This window comes from Molothrus ater (assembly GCF_012460135.2).
Source record: "Molothrus ater isolate BHLD 08-10-18 breed brown headed cowbird chromosome W unlocalized genomic scaffold, BPBGC_Mater_1.1 matW_random_MA34, whole genome shotgun sequence".
In the NCBI taxonomy this organism is placed as follows: Eukaryota; Metazoa; Chordata; class Aves; order Passeriformes; family Icteridae; genus Molothrus; species Molothrus ater.
The window spans coordinates 483,802-501,046 of record NW_026530820.1 but is presented as its reverse complement, the minus strand read 5'-3'; the positions used below and the strand labels follow the sequence as shown (position 1 = coordinate 501,046).

At 41.8% G+C, this 17,245-nt stretch overlaps 1 protein-coding gene across 1 annotated transcript in view; it reads right to left on the bottom strand.

The window, feature by feature from the left end:
- Positions 1-3,659: 3,659 nt before the first annotated feature.
- The window catches only part of LOC118701546 (Golgi phosphoprotein 3-like), a 127,918-nt gene continuing 114,332 nt past the window's right edge, over positions 3,660-17,245 (bottom strand). The window contains exon 4 of the mRNA XM_036406220.2: positions 3,660-6,149. Coding sequence (XP_036262113.1) covers positions 5,725-6,149 — 425 coding nt within the window. The 3' untranslated portion in view covers positions 3,660-5,724. The remainder of the gene's footprint in view (positions 6,150-17,245) is intronic.

Below are 17,245 nucleotides of genomic sequence, written 5' to 3'. Positions count from 1 at the left end.
CGATGAATACTCGACTTCCCCTGACACGATCAACACTGGCTACTACTCAGGAAACAGCGATTGTCCAGCTCTGCACAGTGAAAGAAACTTTCATGCATATGCAGAGTTACAATAGAAATCGGGACTCCTCTGCCTCAGGCATAAAAAAACTGCATAAAATAGCCCCGCTAGAAGCACAGGGGAAGGTCTGATGCGATAGAGGTCAGATCTAGGTTCACCCAGCGCCGATCCCGGGCTCGACGCTGTCTCTTTGGCTGTGGGTTTTCGAGGACCATATTTTGGTCACGAAAAAAATAAAATCTTTTTTGCATTTTAATAAATTTGGCTTTCCAATCGATTATTTATAAAATTCACTATTGTGAAAAACATGTTACACTCTCCTGTAAAATTTTTAAAAGTTTAATAAAGGACAATAGGAGACAAAGACAATAAAGCAAAGATTTTATGGCTGAGTGTGTCTTGGCACTCAGCCAAGAGCACACTTGTTATTTTGGAAACACCCTTTATATACCATTTCTATTGCATCAGCCGGTTACATATTCATAAACAATTATGCATAGTAAACTGTCCCCCAAATTAGTTTACATATTCCAAGAATTATTTAGCATATATCCTCCTCGGGTCCACCTTTTTAGAGTATGCATATTCCTTGGTTGTGGTTTTAGCCCATTTTTATCATCACCTTCAGTTTTGGGCCCCAGCCCACACTGTCCTCAGATAATGAGTGCTGATAGTTGGCATGTCTGTAGCAGGTGTCCTCATCATATGTTTATTGGATGTTATCCCATCCAAGCAGGCATTTTAACACAAGCATACTTATATCAGCTATTTCACTACCATATCTAAGCTTAGTTATCAACAGAAATAAAAACTATATCTTAATAACAAAGTTACTTTAACACCACACATATAGAATCCATTTTAATATTTACAAAAAGCCAATATAATATGTATCTATAACAACCATCTACTTGGGTGCATCAGGGAAAAACCTGGGACCCCAAGCCCCCTATCCCCTCCAAGGGAGCCTTTCTCTGCAGAGTTCAAGAGCCCGGCTGCCGCTGCCCAGCCTCACTGTTTTGGGTTGTTTTTCCACCACTGCTCTTGGTTTTTCACTACACTGAAACCCAACACCCCCTGCCTGCTGGGACACCCTGTGGCTCCTACTATAGATAAAGAGTTTCTGCTACATCTTGTTTGCTACCCCGGGCGTGCCCACCTCTATCACAACATATGTCACAGCCTATGTCGCAGTTGAGATGGCCACAATACACAGAGTATCACCATACAATTTCAGAAGGTTTCAACCCAACAGAGAATAACACCACACCACTTCAGAAGGCTTCAGGTATCTACCCCTCTTGTTCTTTAGCCTAACTTTTTATAGCCCTCATCATTCATGCATTGCATCTGTGTGCCTTCTGTTCCCTTTCGTGATTGGTCAGTACACCTCGGCGCTCCACGTCTCATTGCTTTCAATACTGTTCACCTGCTTTTCACAGTTGTAGCCCATTAGGGATGAGGCTTGGCCACAGCCCCACTCCCAATTACCACAAATTGTGTACCTACAGGCCTCTGCCATTCCAGCCGCTGCTGAGATTCCCACTGCAGCCCGTTTCGCCATCTGGAGGGGCACCAAAATTAGCTGCCCCTGTGGGGTTGTAAAGGAAGCCCTTTTTATCCCTCCTGCCGGTGTGCCTGCCGTGACCCACATGAAGAGGCACCTGAGCTCCTGCCACAGCGCCCCCTGCAGCCAAGGGGGAATCATCGCACCTGCCCTGCCAGCTGTGACCGTAACTACACCAAAGGGGAAGGTGCTTGACAGCCAAGAAAAGGCTCTTACTGGGTGTCTTGGTTTGAAAGACAGGTGTCTGCTAAGAAGGGTGATAACCTTCCTTGGAATGAAGATTATGACCCCCTTTCCTCCAAATTATTATAACATTGAAATTAGGGGCTTTCAGGCAAAGATGTGTAAAAAGGAATAACAGTTCTTTACTAGTATGCTGCGGTGTGTCCCGGCAGACAGGGAGTGTGGGGTTACAGTGTAGCGAAAAACCCGGAGCTGTGACAAAGAAGCAGTGGCGCTGGGCAGGGGCAGCTTGGCTCCTGAACCGGGAGAGGCCCCCTCAGAGGCAGAGTGCTTGAGGTCCTGGGCTTTCTCCTGAGGCACCCAAGTAGATGGTAAGAGTCCTTTACAGTGAGGTAGAGTGTTAATGCAAAATGAACCCAGCAGGAACATGACAAAATGAAGATGAAAGGACAGAAAAGGGACTATGAAAGATACTTTTAGTCTGAATAATGTTTCAAGTAGCTTAGATTTTCAAAGCCATTTTAAAAGTTTTGTGCATTCAACTTGCTCCCAAATATGCCACTATTTTTTTCTGATTTTTCTGCCTAATTAATTTTGTCTCCTCCTAAACAGCAACAGAAAATGAGAAAATTGATCATCGGAGGGAGAGACGATGAAAGCAAAGAGTTGACATATACTGTCAAGTACAGAAAGTATTCTGTAAGTTTTCAAATATGAGAGTGTTATAAATACATATATATGGCTTTTCACAAATATTAAAATGGATTCTCTATGTATAATGTTAAAATTTAAGTTTGTTATAATTCAAGTTAGACATAGTAGTGAAATAGCTGATATAGTTATGCTTCTGGTAATTGCACTGCCTGCTTGGCTGGGATAAACATCCAATGAACACATGATGAAGACCCCTGCTACTATCAGCACCTACCGTCTGTAGAAAATATGGACCAAAGCCCAAGCTGGAGGTGATAATAAGAATGGACTAAAACCACAGCCAAGAAATGCACATGCTCTAAAAAGGCAGACCTGAGGAGGAGCCACTGAGGCAGAGTGGAAATTTTCCAGGGTAGAAATCCATTTTGATTTAGGTGGAATGTACATCTTTAAGTCTGTAGCTTGCTGTTTAGTCTGACTGCCTGTTCTTGCAAAGGGCCTGTGCTTGGAGGGACTGCTTCAGCCGAAGGACAAGAGATAAGGGGGGAGGAAGGGGGCAGACAGAGCAGGGCAACCTGACCCAGGAGTTCCTTCTGAAGAATTAGTGGCAAGTGTCACTCGAAATCAGTGGAATGAATATATATGAACCTATTGTGAAATTGCATGGATATGTATTTGAGAGGAAGATAAAAGGAGATCTGGAGTTCCCAGAGAGTTCCCAGAGGTATGCATGTCATTTTAGGGGAATGATTCCCACATGCATCCAGCGCTGTAATAAACATACCGGCTTTACAACTTTCACCAAAGTTGTGGAGTTTTGCTTATCTCTGCAAAACACCATGCTAAGCAGTTCTTGGAACATGTAAACTAGTTTGGGGAAAAGTTTAAATATGCATAATTGTTTATGAATATGCAGTAGGCTGATGCAATAGAAAAGGTATGTAAAGGGTGTCTCTGAAATAGCAGGTGTGCTCTTGGTGGAATGCCAAGCACCCGGCCATTAAACTTTGCTTTATTTTTGAATCCTATTGTCCTTTATTAAACTTTTAAATTTTACAAGGAGAGCGAAACTCATTTTTCACAAACGTAATGCAGCAACTTTTATTTTTCCTCGACTTAATCACATTTTGAAAATGTTTGAAAGAAAATGTCCAAAGTTCATGCCCAAGCTCGTCAAAGTTTTAAACACAGCATCTTACAGCTAGGAAAACACTGTTTATCTTTTTATTTGTAAACCAAAGTTTGAAATACCTTACATTATACTTTAATTTTTATAAAGAAACATAATTCAAGACCCGAAAGAACAATGTGCCACCAAAAGTTAGGGACTATGTTTTTTAAATCTTTATTTTGAAAAAGGTTCTACAGGTATGATGAATTTAAGTTGTATTTTCAAGTCAACTACCTAAGCATTAAAATTATTTAAAATTAAATGCAAATTTGGAAGTCCAGTCACAGATGACGCTGTAGAGTTCTGCTCAAGATAGAGGAGGCCTACTTATGGCAAACACAACTGAATACTCACAAGTTAACTCAGTCTGACCCAGCCACAAATCCTGCAGATCTGAGTGACACTGCTGATTAAGTCAGTTTGATCTACTTAATATAAACTCTCTCTTTCTAAGAAGAATATTAACTAAAGCTTTCAGTTAAGCAATAAAACCTTTCTAATTAGCAACAACAACAAAAAAATGACATGCTTGCTCTGTTTCAGGCACTTTTAAGATCATAGTTTATTTGCTGCAGGTAAAAAGCTAGTGTACAGATTAAGGGATCTCCTAAATTTCAACCCTGAAGTTATATGCCATCTAGTATTCTTACTCTGAATATTAACAAAAAAAAAGTTTCTAGACACCTGTAAGCCCCACCATAAATCTTTTCATTGTTATGAGGAAAAAAATACATAGATTGATGCATAATTTGTTCAATGCATATTTGCACTGTGAAACAAATGGGAGAAAACAAGCAGTGGCAAAAAGAAAATTCATTTTTTAAAAGACAAAGTCTTATATATATTTTTTTTTACAATAGTGTGCTAATCAGCATAATTTTATATCAAAAAAATAATATATAGCACAGCATTCCATTAGAGAAATTTTAATAATCTGAGCTGCAGTCATTACTTGCTAACCATTTAAATGCAACACCTACTAGAACTTTTTGTTTTTAAAGTGTAAAATAGATTGAGAAGTTTGAGACAAATAATTTGTGTACAAACAAACATAAAAGCTGCAGTCAAGAATTGTGCTGGTCACAAGCCTCTTCCATAGAGAAGGGGAAAAGAAGAGAAGAAAAAAAATTACAAATGATGATATGATGATGGAAAGTGGTCTCATTCTATACAGTAATTGTCAAAGACGGTGCAGAGACTTAGAATACCCGGATGGCAAAATGTAGACACTGGAACCAAACAGCTTTCACATACATGCTCTTTATAGGAGGTCTTTTTTTCCATCAAATGGCTGATGGCAAATCAGGGGCACCAGGTGTAAAACTTGCAAAATACTAAGATGGGGCAGTTGTTAATTTACAATTTGAACTATATATACAATATAATGGAATGCATCCCATCCCAAAATGGGTTTATGAAAAAACTGGACCTTTCAACACTAGCGTTATGACTCAGATATCATTTTAATGTAAACATAAGTATGCAAGAGACTTTATTGAAAAGTAAAATTTATGGGTCATTTTACAGGAACTATTGAAAAAGCTGCTTAATGGCATTCTTGCTGTTAATTTTGTTAGATATAATTGAAACAACATCTGTATATAAAATGTTCTGACAGATACTTCACCATGAAGCTTTGGTGATTTTAAAAGGCCCTTCTTCAATCTGTTAGGAGTTGTACTGCAGAAGCACTGACGCATGCACACATCTGTGTCAGCTGAGACTAGTGATGCAACTGCCTGCACATTTCCTTCTTGAGGTATTTTCCATGTTAAACCACTTCAATAACAGTAAGATGAAAAATACACTAAACGAAGTATTTCAGATAACTCAAAACTGAATAGGAATTAGAATGCCAATATGGCAGTACATTTTTTTTCTGTTGTTTTTAAATGGGGAGGTCTCTTGTACCAGCAGAATCCTGTATACAGCTAGAGAAGGAGGGAATTCACCACATGATTCCTTTTAAACAAGAGTTGATTCATCATGTGAGAAGGTACAAATTACAGAAAACATGAACAGTCAATAATATTAAAGAGAAACAATGGGTTTACATGAAAGAAGAGAGAACACTTTGGTCTGAATGCAGTTATTTTGTGAAAGCTGCTACAACAGCCCATAGAACCTCATTCATGTTGGCTTTCATACATTCAACCTCAGGGTCTAAATCTAGAAGCTGCCGCACTCTCTTTGTGGCTAAATCATACTGCTCATCTAGAAGGGGGGCAAAAGCGTTCTCCAGAACATCTGAGGCATGGGCTAAATAAACAAGTGCTAGCAAGCGCTTCTCCATGCGGTGAGGGTCGTTCACCCATTTGTCAAGAACTGCTTCTTGAACCTTCTTAATGAGGCGCTGCTTGATATTGTTGTTGGTGAGAGGGTGTGTAGTCATGTCAAAAAGAAGGAAGTTTTGTTTTTCTGTGGTCAGTACACCTTTTTCTACTAGATTTTTCGCTAACCGTTCACGGACATTTCGCAATTGATAATGCAACTTCAATGGGTTCCATGTTTCACCTAAAAAAAAAAAAAAAAAAACAAGAAAAAAGGCAAGAGTCAGGCAAAGTTTAAACTGTATTATTACAGTGATTGTCTCCACTGTCTGCTGCAGAATGAGCTGTCAAATTAATATAGCTTAATTACACTAAGATATGTACCCATGTCAGTATTTAAAGTTTGTACAAAAAGCTACTAAGCCATGTGTCCTGGGTTGCAAGATATGTGTGTATTCAATTTCCCATCTGTTAGAGGTGGGGCAGTTATCTTAATAACTGCTAATTGGGAAGTGTTCTTTATCTCTTCCACAACCAATCCTCCCTCTGGGGAGATATTGTCTGTTAATGGGCCATTGAATCTCACTGCATGACTGATAAAATTACATCATCCCATTGTGAGAAGCTCCGCCCAGGGGGAGGAGCCAACCATTCCTACCTGGATATAATCTGAGATTTTGGAATACCAGAAGGAGCCTTTCTCCACTGGATTCCAAGAGGAGCAGCTTTCTTCTCCACTGGATTCCCAGATGAAGACCAGGCCCATGTACACCACCTCTGGACCTTCAAAGGAAAACTACACCCTTCTACAGGATCACTGCTTCAACAGAACAACATCTGTAACTCCAGGAGGACTGCAGCCACCATTTAATCGGACTGCTACCAACACACTGACTCACAGAGTGTCAGGTCATATTCTGACTCTGTCAGTAGGTTTGTTTGTTTTTTTTTTGTAATATTGCATTTTTATTTTTAATAGTAAAGAAGTGCTATTCCTCTTCCCATATCTTTGCCTGAGAGCCCTTTAATTTAAAAACTCTAATAATTCTGAGGGAGGGGGTTTACATTTTCCATTTCAAGGAAGGCTCCTGCCTTCCTTAGCAGACACCTGTCTTTTCAAACCAAGACACCATGTCTTGATTAGGGATATGATAAATAACCACTATTGTACTGAAGGGAAAGAAAAAACCCCACAAACCCCCCAAACAAACCACCAAACAAAACACTGCACACAGCTATGAAGAAAGAGTTAAAAAAAAATGAGCATCTCCTCTAATCTTGTCCATTAGTCTACTTCCCAGCTTTTATCAAATCAGAAGCTGGAAGAAGCATCATTGCCATTCATTCTGCCACAGGGATAAGCAACACCTGCACTATACGTCCTACTAATTTCTCTATTTCTTCATGTTTACATTCTTTTCTTCCTTTCTGCCCCCACTGGATGAAACAGTAACATGCACTGTGTGAGTGTAGGTGTATACATTACACAGGCACATGTTGGACACAGGCTTTGATATTTCAATAAAAATTGTCTATTTTTTTTTTGTAAAGGCAGGAGAACTGGGTACTTCAATGTATGTGCTTAGAGGAGGGAATTTTAAAAGCACAAAATCAGCATCAACAACTACTGAGAAAGGTAACGTTGCCAGTTGAAAAACTGTTTGCACCTGGTGGGTTAATACAATGCTTATTCTTCAAAACCCACTGGTCTATGGAACTGCACAATGTTTATTCTGTAGGAAGAAAAACTAGAAAGCAACCAGCCCAGTTGTGCCAACTTTTACCAGTTCACCAGGTGGTCAGGTATGATTTTGGGGTTGCTGACCACCAGAAACCACCAAAGAGACCCCCAGGACAGAAGAATGTATGCGTAATGGGGAAGGAACATATGTTAATGATTTTAGGGAAATGGTTATCATATGTGTGTTTATTCCAGGAAAATCAATGAATATGTATGTAAAATACAGTATATAAACAGGAGCTTTTTCTGTACTCAGCATGCACAATTTTCAGAGGAGATATTCCCTTGTGCATCCAGCCTAATAAAGAATTCCTGTTTCTTAATGCTACGTTGGTGTTAAGGAGGTTTTCTTCTACTGATTTTTGGTAAGAGTTTTGGCAACCTCAGATAGGACCTACTCTTGCATTTCTACTGATCTGAGGGATCGCAGGACCTCCTGCTGGCACTGACATATTGTTGGGGAGAACATGCAATCCCTGGACCAAAGGTAATCAGAGCAAGACCCCTGGTAAGAAAAAGGCATTCTTTACTTTAAAGGTGTTAACCTGCGCATAAGGTGCAACAAAAGCTTCACAGGGTTAAGTTTAAAGGTACCTAAGGTGGGAACAGGGAAGGTTTCTTCTAGGAGCTGCTAAATAGTAATTGGTTTGGAATACCTCATGGTTCAAATGGGGAATGGATCATCGAGTGAAGAGGGGGCATTCTGGAAAAATACCCCCTGGGATGCATCTTAAAACATTGGGGAAAATTGTGGGAGGACTTGTCTTGGTTTGAAAGACAGGTGTCTGCCAAGGAAAGCAGGACCCTCCCTTGGAATGGAAAATATGACCCCCTTCACTCCAAATTATTATAATTTTGAAATGAAGGGGCTTTCAGGTAAAGATATGAGAAAAGAAAGAACATTTCTTTACTATTCTTTACTAGTATGTATAAGAAGGCAAACAAAAACAACAGTGGCAGCAACAACAAACAAAACCAGAAACCCATTAACAGCCTTGTCTTGGCTGCCAAGCACCTTCCCCTCTGGTGTAGTTCTGGTCACAGCCGGCAGAGGCGCTGGTGGCTGCCCAGCTGGGCAGGGGGGTGCGATGATTCTCTCACGGCTGCAGAGGGGGACTGTGGCGCGGGTTTGGCCATCTCTCACGTAGACAATGGTGGGCGTGCCAGCAGAAGGGATGGGAAAGGGGCTTCCTTTACAAACACACAGGGGCAGCCGATCCTGGTGCCCTCTCTGGATAGTAAAAGGAGCTGTAGCAGGAAACCTCGGAAGCAGCAAGCTGGAATGGCCGGAACGCGAAAAATCCTAGAGTGGTAGATGAGATGTATCGGAATCTCCGCAGCTGTAGCTGAAACTGTGGAGCGTCCCAGCAGGCAGGGGATGAAAGGCTACAGTGTAGCAAAAACCCCGGAGCAGTGACAGAGAAACGGCAGGGGTTGGGCAGTGGCAGCCTGGCTCCTGAACACGACAGGGAGAGGCTCCTCAGGATTTCTCAGTGGCGCTGGCTGGCCCCTGGGTCCGGGCTGAGCGGAGGGGGGCAGCCCCCAGCAGGAAATGAGGGTGTTCTTGGGTGCTGGCATGGCACGCACTGGCTCTGGGCTTCCCAACAGCAGAGCAGCAGAGAAGTAAGCCGGCAAGCCCAGTCACAGTGCCGAAGCAAAAGAAACAAAAAGAAACAGGCAAAACCCACAGAAGCAGCAGTATCCCTGGTCAGAGATACCAGCTGCATGGCCAGTCGAACAGCCTGCCCGGAAGGAAGGGGCTGCCCCTGGCTCCGCCCTCATCTCTCTCCCGAAACCCCGGCCTGACTCCCCACTCATCTTCCCTGGCTCTGGGAGTATCAAGATGAGTGGGGAGGGGGAGAGGGGGCAGTAGCCACCCCAGAAACAAGAAAAAACAGAACAAAACCCCCCAAAATGATATGGGATAACTAACCATACCTAAGACAGGACCCTTCACTCAGAAACAATTGGTTGAGTATTGTAACAGTTGGTAGCTGAAGTATACTTTGACATTTAGTATTGTAATAGTTGGTGGTTGAAGTACACTGGCAATTTGTAAAGAAGGGGGACATTGGAAAAGGTCAGGGGAAATCAGACAGGAAACCAAAACCTGGCTCTTCAAACCATCAAGCTCATGACCTTAAGCAAAGATGAAGAATTTCCCTGAAGGGGATCAAGGGAATCATCCTCAGCTGAGCCTCTAGTTACATTATTGCCGGGGAATGAAAATGTAAATTTTAAAATTGATACAGGAGCAGCTTATTCAGTACTGAATACATGCAGAGGAAAATTTAGCTTGGAACCAGTAAGTGTTGTGGGTGTGATACAGAGGAAAGAGAACAGGCCTTTTGTACAACCATTGCTATTTAAATTAAGAAAATGGTGGGGGACGCACCAATTCTTGTATAAGCCTGAATATTCAATCCCCTTGTTGGAGAGAGATTTATTGCGAAAATTGAATGCTCAAATAACTTTCCAGGATGGAGAAATACAAATTCAAATACCCAAATCAAAAGCCAGTGAGGCAAAGATTTTTATGTTACAGGAATTAAATGAGGTAGAAGAAATCCCAGAGGAGGTAGAGAATGCTGTAACTCTACTGGCATGGGCAACTGAGATGCCTGGATGATCAAATGTGGCCAAATCAGTGAGGATTACTCTCAAACCTGAGGCCAGACCAGAATGTGAAAACAATATCCTATTAAGTAGGAGGCAAGGAAAAAGTTGGAGAAGTTCCTGTCACATCGTAGCAATGAACCAAAAGTGGAAAGCAGCTGTATGGAGCCCCACATGACAGGTTGCAGAAGCTACTGAAGGAGAAGGTGGATCAAGCCAACTTGCTGAACTCAAAGCAGTCCAGTTGGCCTTGGACATTGCTGAGAGAAGTGGCCAAAGCTCTACCTCTACACTAACTCATTGGTGGTAGCCAATGTTCTGTGGGGGTGGCTGGAAAGCTGGAAAAAGGCCAATTGGCAGCGTAGGGGAAAACCAATCAGGGCTGCTGAAGAGTGGAAAGACATCACTTCCTGGGTAGATAAGCTACCTGTGAAGGTCTGTCATGTGAATGCTTATGTCCCCAAGAGTCAGGCTAATAAGGAGCACCAAAACAATGAGCAGATAGATCAGGCTGAAAAAATAGAGGTGTCACAGATAGGTTTGGATTGGCAACACAAGGGAGAGTTGTTCCTAGCTCATTGGGCCCATGATGCCTCAGGCCATCAGAGCAGAGATGCCACCAATAAGTGGGCACAAGACCAAGGGGTGGATTTGACCATGGACAGTATCTCCCAGGTTATCCATGACTGTGAGATGTGCGCTGCAATCAAGTAGGCCAAGCGAGTGAAACCCCTGTGGTATGAGGGAAAATGGTCCAAATATAAGTATGGGGAGGCCTGGCAAATTACATCACACTGCCCCAAACCCTCCAAGGCAAGTGTTACATGCTCACAACAGTAGAAGCCACCACTGGATGGTTGGAGACCTACCCTGTGCCTCATGTTACTTCCCAGAACACCATCTTGGGCCTTGAAAAGCAAGTCCTTTGGAGGCATGGTACCCATGAGAGAATTGAGTCTGACAAGGGGACTCATTTCAAGAACAGCCTTATCAACACCTGGGCTAGGGAACGTGGCATTGAGTGGGTGTACCATATTCCTTATCATGCACCAGCTGCTGGGAAAGTTGAGTGGTGCAACCAACTACTAAAAACCATCTTGAAGGCACTGGTGTAGTAGGAAAGGGACAGGCGTTCGGAAGATTTCGGGCTGTGACGGAAAATTACAAGAATCCTTCTGCCCCTCTCCCCATAGATAAAGATCACCCTTAGAATGTAGCCAAACATGTAGCCCCCCTAACCTATGCATGCCGGTAACTTTCCACTCCATACTAACCCTAGAAAGTATAGCCAAACCCCTGTCTGACGTAGAGAAACCCCTTAGTCCATAAATACCCTTGAGACCCCTCAATAAACGCCTTTAACCGTCCACCACATTAGTGTTAGCGTCCGTTATTGGCCCCGAGGGATCCCAGGAGGGGATCGCCGTGCTGGACTCTGAAACCAGGTCACCGCGGCCTTCCCAAGAAGGCAACACACTGGGCTGGGGGACTTTCAGAAACTGGGAGGTGCATTTAGCAAAGGCCACCTGGTTGGCTCCACTAACTGAGCAGGCCCTGCCTAATCCAAACCCCTGCATACAGCAGATGGAGACAAGGTTCCAGTAGTACATGTCAGAGGTTTGTTAGGGAACAATGTTTAAATTAATTCTGCCTCGAGTAAAGACAAACCCATCCGTGGGGTTTTCTTTCCTCAGGGACCTGGTTGCACTTGGTGGGTAATGCAGAGGGACAGGGAAACACATTGTGTAACTCAGGGGGATTAGATTTTGAGTGAGAACAGTTTGTAATGTTGGAATGCCTACGTACCACTGCTTGCTGAATGTCACTGCCACTATTTGTATATAGTTATATGTATATATGTATAGATGTGTGTGTTTAGAGGTGAAGTGTATTAATTTGGGCATTAAGCAGACAACATGGAATAAGGGGTGGAATGTCTTGGAGTGGTCTGCTCTATGCTCAGAAATGGTTGCTATAGCTTTAAGGTGGGTCCAGGGAAGGGGGAAGCCTTGGGGCTCTTAGGTGGGCTTTTTTCAAAGCCTCACTCTCAGGTGTCTGTGGTGCCATGTGGCACTAGCTTAGGCAAGAATGTTTTTTCCCTTTCCCTGGCCCTGGAGACTGCGATGGCAATCCTTCAGCAGTTTTTTTTTTTTCCTTGAACTGTTCAGTTTGGTTTTGATCCGAGATCATAGAGAACAATCGACAGGAGATGAATCATCTGGGGACTGGTGGGACAGTGAGGGGCCGCTCTGGCCAGGCCCCAGACCTTGGAACAGCCGAACCAACAAGAGAAAGGACACCAAATCCACCAGCTTCATCTGCTGTGAAGAGGGCACCCACACCAGAGATTCACCAGATTCTCATCTGTTTTGCCTGAGCTGCTGTGTGAGCCCTTTGAGTTTTTTTCCTTCCCTGAGACTGGAGCTGGTGCCATTTTTTTTCTCCCCACCATATGGCCAGACATTGTGGGGTTTTTTCTTTCCCTGGCATTTTGGGGTTTTTCGTTCTGGTGTGTGTGTGGGTAAGTTCTGAAAATTCAATATCTAGCATTTATTCATCTTTTTTTCCTGTGCCGTGTGGGGACTCTGTCAATAAACGGTTGGTTTTTCCACTTTCATCCACTAATTTATTTTTTTTTTTAATTGGTGGAAAGGGATTGTTAGAACCCTTTTCTTTAGAGAAAACACTCATTTCCAGAGTGTTTTTCTCCTAAATTTGTCTTTAAACCAAGACACATTGCTGTTCTCACACTTTCAAAGAAAGCGATGACTCAAACTATGGCCAGGATAAAACATTGTTACAACTAAAGCCCACTCTCTTGCAACCCTAGAAACAGCGGTCCAAAAGGAGACCCTTTGAGCTCTCCTGGAATGCAGCAGGCTCTGACCAGCAACCTCCCTCTGAGTGGGACACCTCTCAGAGCCAGGAAACCCTCAGGTTTGCTATACTTGGAGGACCACCAAAAAAAATGTATCCTGGGCCAATATCCTCACTTTTCGAGGCCAGATCCTTCACCCATTGGGAGATGCAAAATGATCCGAAGTGAGTATTTCACTGACCTCTGAGGGGAATTTTTCACAGGTACCTTCCTTGCACTGACTAGTTCTGCCTGGGTGCATGCCCCTGTGCATATGCTATAGCAAAGCTGAGAGAAATACTGCTTTCTTAGATGTTTAAGTACCTCAGATATCCAAGTAAGTTAGGCCTGTCAGTAAGGTTAAGTTATAGTTATAAAATTACTTAAATGCTTCTAAGTGTTGTTGCTAAGTTGTTAAACAACTTATAAGCTAAGTGTTGCTAAGTGTTCTTCTGCTGAGTTGCTACGTATAACTTCAAAGTTATAAGTTAGGTTAACTGCTGTTAAGCGTTATTCCTCTGTTAGATTGTTACAGTTAAGCTATAAATTAAGTTATAGGTTAAGTTAGGTATAAGTTAAGTGTTTTTCCTATGTTAAATTGTTAGGCTTAAGGTGTAAATTAAGTTAAAGTACTGCTAAGTTTGACTGTTATTAAATTTTTAGGCCATGTTCCTTTTTATCCTTGCCCATACTCTTTTGACACACACAGCCCCCGACACCCACACATCCACACACAACCCCCTAGATAGTTCTCAGTTCATTTCTGGTTTGCCTAGATTTTGTTTGGTTTTGTTGTTGCTTGTTTTCCTTTGTTGTGCCTTAGCTGTCTTGTAAGTAATAGAGTCAATCTTGCCAATGAACTTGTCATGCTTTGTTGATTAATATTAAATCTGACTTTTGCTCATACTCTTGCCGGCGATTTTGTAAGCGATTACAAACTCTCATCCATAACACCTACACTGCACTCAAGGTAGAAGGATTCAAGCACTGGGTTCATCACACATGGGTAAAGCAATCACATATTGTGAACTGGTGGATAATCCTTTATGCATGAAAAGATGAAGGAAACAAGATTAACTAACACTGGGAAGTTTTCTATTTTATTTCTCATGGGGGGAATTTGTATTACTTGGTTTTTGCTTAGAGTTTTGTAACAGGTTGATTACCAATACCAACCTTTGCAGAAAATCCAGTTCTGTGGGGTGTCTTAGTCAGCAATCTGACAAAAATATGGGAACACATGTGGGAAGGAAATAGTACCCATGCCAATTGGACAGGGATAGAAGGAGAATAAAATGGACACATAAGAATGATACTCTTGAGAATTGCAATATCTCAAATTCGGATCTGAAAATAATTTCAGGAACTATTTATCGGCTGACAGATTGCACTAATACACCTTGGGAATGTCAAATACCAGAAGTATGGAATAGACCTCAAACAGGACAATGGGAATATATCCAGCCAGTTCAGTGGTGTCTAGACTGGGAAGCGAGTCCAGGCCTCCTAAAGGACCCCTTACAGGTAGGTATAAAATATCCTGATTTAATAAGATTAAGGCAAAAGGATCCAAGGACAAAGGAAAAGTGGAATTGCACTCAAATATACACTTGTGCTAGTAGGAATCCTGAGGTACAGCAGCTTACGACTGTGGCCCAGGCTCTAAGGTTGGGATGTGTTTGTAGAAATTATTCTACCTTTCTTAATGACACCTGGTCTCACCTAACAAACAACGAGACTTGGAGAGATCTAGACTGTCAGCAGGACACAGTAAAATCATTAGGACAAACAGTATGGGTAGGAAGTAATGGAATTTGGACCACACATTTGCCCTTGGAAGAATCAAGAGTGCAATGGACACTGAGAGCATTAACATTATGTCCCTTGTGGAAGGAGTCACCCTTGGGAACCTGACTATGGAGGAAAGTTAAATATGATGAAACTTGGAAACATCCCAGTATGGGAACTATAGTGGGATGGATTTTAGAATCCATCTTTACTCTTCAAATATCTACCTTTAGGAACAGACTAGTCATACAAATTTTGACTCTACAAATGGAAACATTAGTGAATACAACTCAATTGGGGTTGTAGCAGGATGTTTCCCTACCACAGGAGGGTTTATCTGTTCTGCCTATCAGCTGGTGGGATAGCTCAGGGCATCTCCCCTCCCCCCCATGAATTTGCTATTTGGTGAAATAACACAATCAGGACATCTGTCTGCTAATGAGTTATTTTTGGTGCCATGAAGGTGGCATTCCCAGTTGACAATAAATAGCTTGCCTTGAGAGTGACACTGAAGGAAGATAAGCTTGAATTTCTGACTGACAGACACTTCACTTTATAAAAGCTACACAAAACTTTCACAAAGCAGATGTCTTCTGCACATTCCCTGGAAAAGTGTGGGGCTTTTCCCGGAAGTTGGGACACCTATGTCGAGGTTACTTTTCCGGAGGTTGAATGAAAGGACTCTATATGTGTACCCCATCATCAATTGGTGGTAAGTTACATTGACTCCTAATCTTTACTATTTATTTGCTAGCTGTAATATAGGTACCCTTATGTTGTGCACTGTTTTATGCAATCTACTAGTAGTTCTTTGTTTTTAACGTGTAGTAAGTAACCCTGTTTAAGGCCTTTTGTCTGTTAATCTTCTGTCTATTCAATAAATAACTCATTTTTTAATACACCTGATCAGCCATTCTTGAGAACTTGTAAGCCAGAGTGATTTAGGTGCAGGTCACCTGAGTAAAGCTGCTGCCAAAAATCTGAACCGAAGGCAGGGCTGGTCTAAAGGCTCTCACTCGATCTATAACAAGGGTTTACTGCAATAAAGGAACAATTGCAAGACTGGCTTTAGACCTATTGCTGTTACACGAACATGGAATATGTGGTTATGTGAATTTAAACAATACTTCTTGTGTGTACATTCTAAATGTGACTGATAAATTGGATAATCAGATAGAGAGGATAAAATTGGTTGCTGCATCTTGCAGAGAATTAAGGGCAGGATTAGAAAGTAAATGGTTGAATAAAATATTTAAAGACTTGGATTTTCTCTGATAGGTTGGTTGACCTCATTCTTGCAAAGTATAATTGTGATCACAGTAATAATTGTGATTAGGATACTTGCTTTAAGCTGCATAAAAACTGATTGCTAATGTAACGTGAGGAACTTATATGATGTTAGTAAAAAACCAAAGTGAGGCATATGAAGGCTTGAAGGGCAGATTAGCTTCAAAAGACTCAAGGGAGGGAAATGTGAGATGAAAAATCGTTTGCACCTGGTGGGCTAATACCATGCTCATTCTTCAAAAACCACTGGCCTATCGTGACAGGAACTTTCACCCCTGATACAGCAAAAGCTTATCTGTTTTCCCCCCATGGCTCAGTCAAGCCAGAATAGCTTGCCTTGTGGTGAATTATCTCGGCTGAAAAACATCTTTAGCCAGCAATAAACATCCTGCCCTGAATTCAGGGGAAAGGATAAGCAAAGATTTGTGACTGACAGACACAACACTTATACAAACTATAAAAGACCACTATAACTTTCATAAAATCAGAAATCTCTTACACACTCTCTGAGTGTGTGGGAAGTTCTCCTCAAAGTCGAGATGTCAGCCTCGAGCTACTCTTCTGGGAGTGAAAGGAGACTTCTGTACACCACTATAATTTGTTGGTAAGTTACATTGGCTCCTAATCGATACTATTTCTTCGCTAGCTGTAACATAGGTACCTTTATTATCTTGCACTGTCTTATGAACCTACAAGTAGTGTTTCTTTTGTTTTATCCTGTGTAGTAAGTAGTCTGGTTAAAGTTTTATGTTTGTTAATCTTGTGTCTATTCAATAAATAATGCATTTTGTAATAGACCTAATTGGCCATTTTTAAGAACTTGCAAACGAGAGACATCTGGGGTGCAGGCTGCCTCAAACAGAGCTACTGCCAGAAATCTGAGACAAAGGCAGGACTTGTCTTAGCTCTCCCATCTCCATTCATAACACCTATGGAACCCCACAGTGCTTATTCTGTAGGAAGAAGAACTGGAAAGCAACTGATGCCTAAAGATTTTTAGTTTTCTAATAAATTTTTAAATATATTTTTAGCTTTGTAGACTGCTAATACA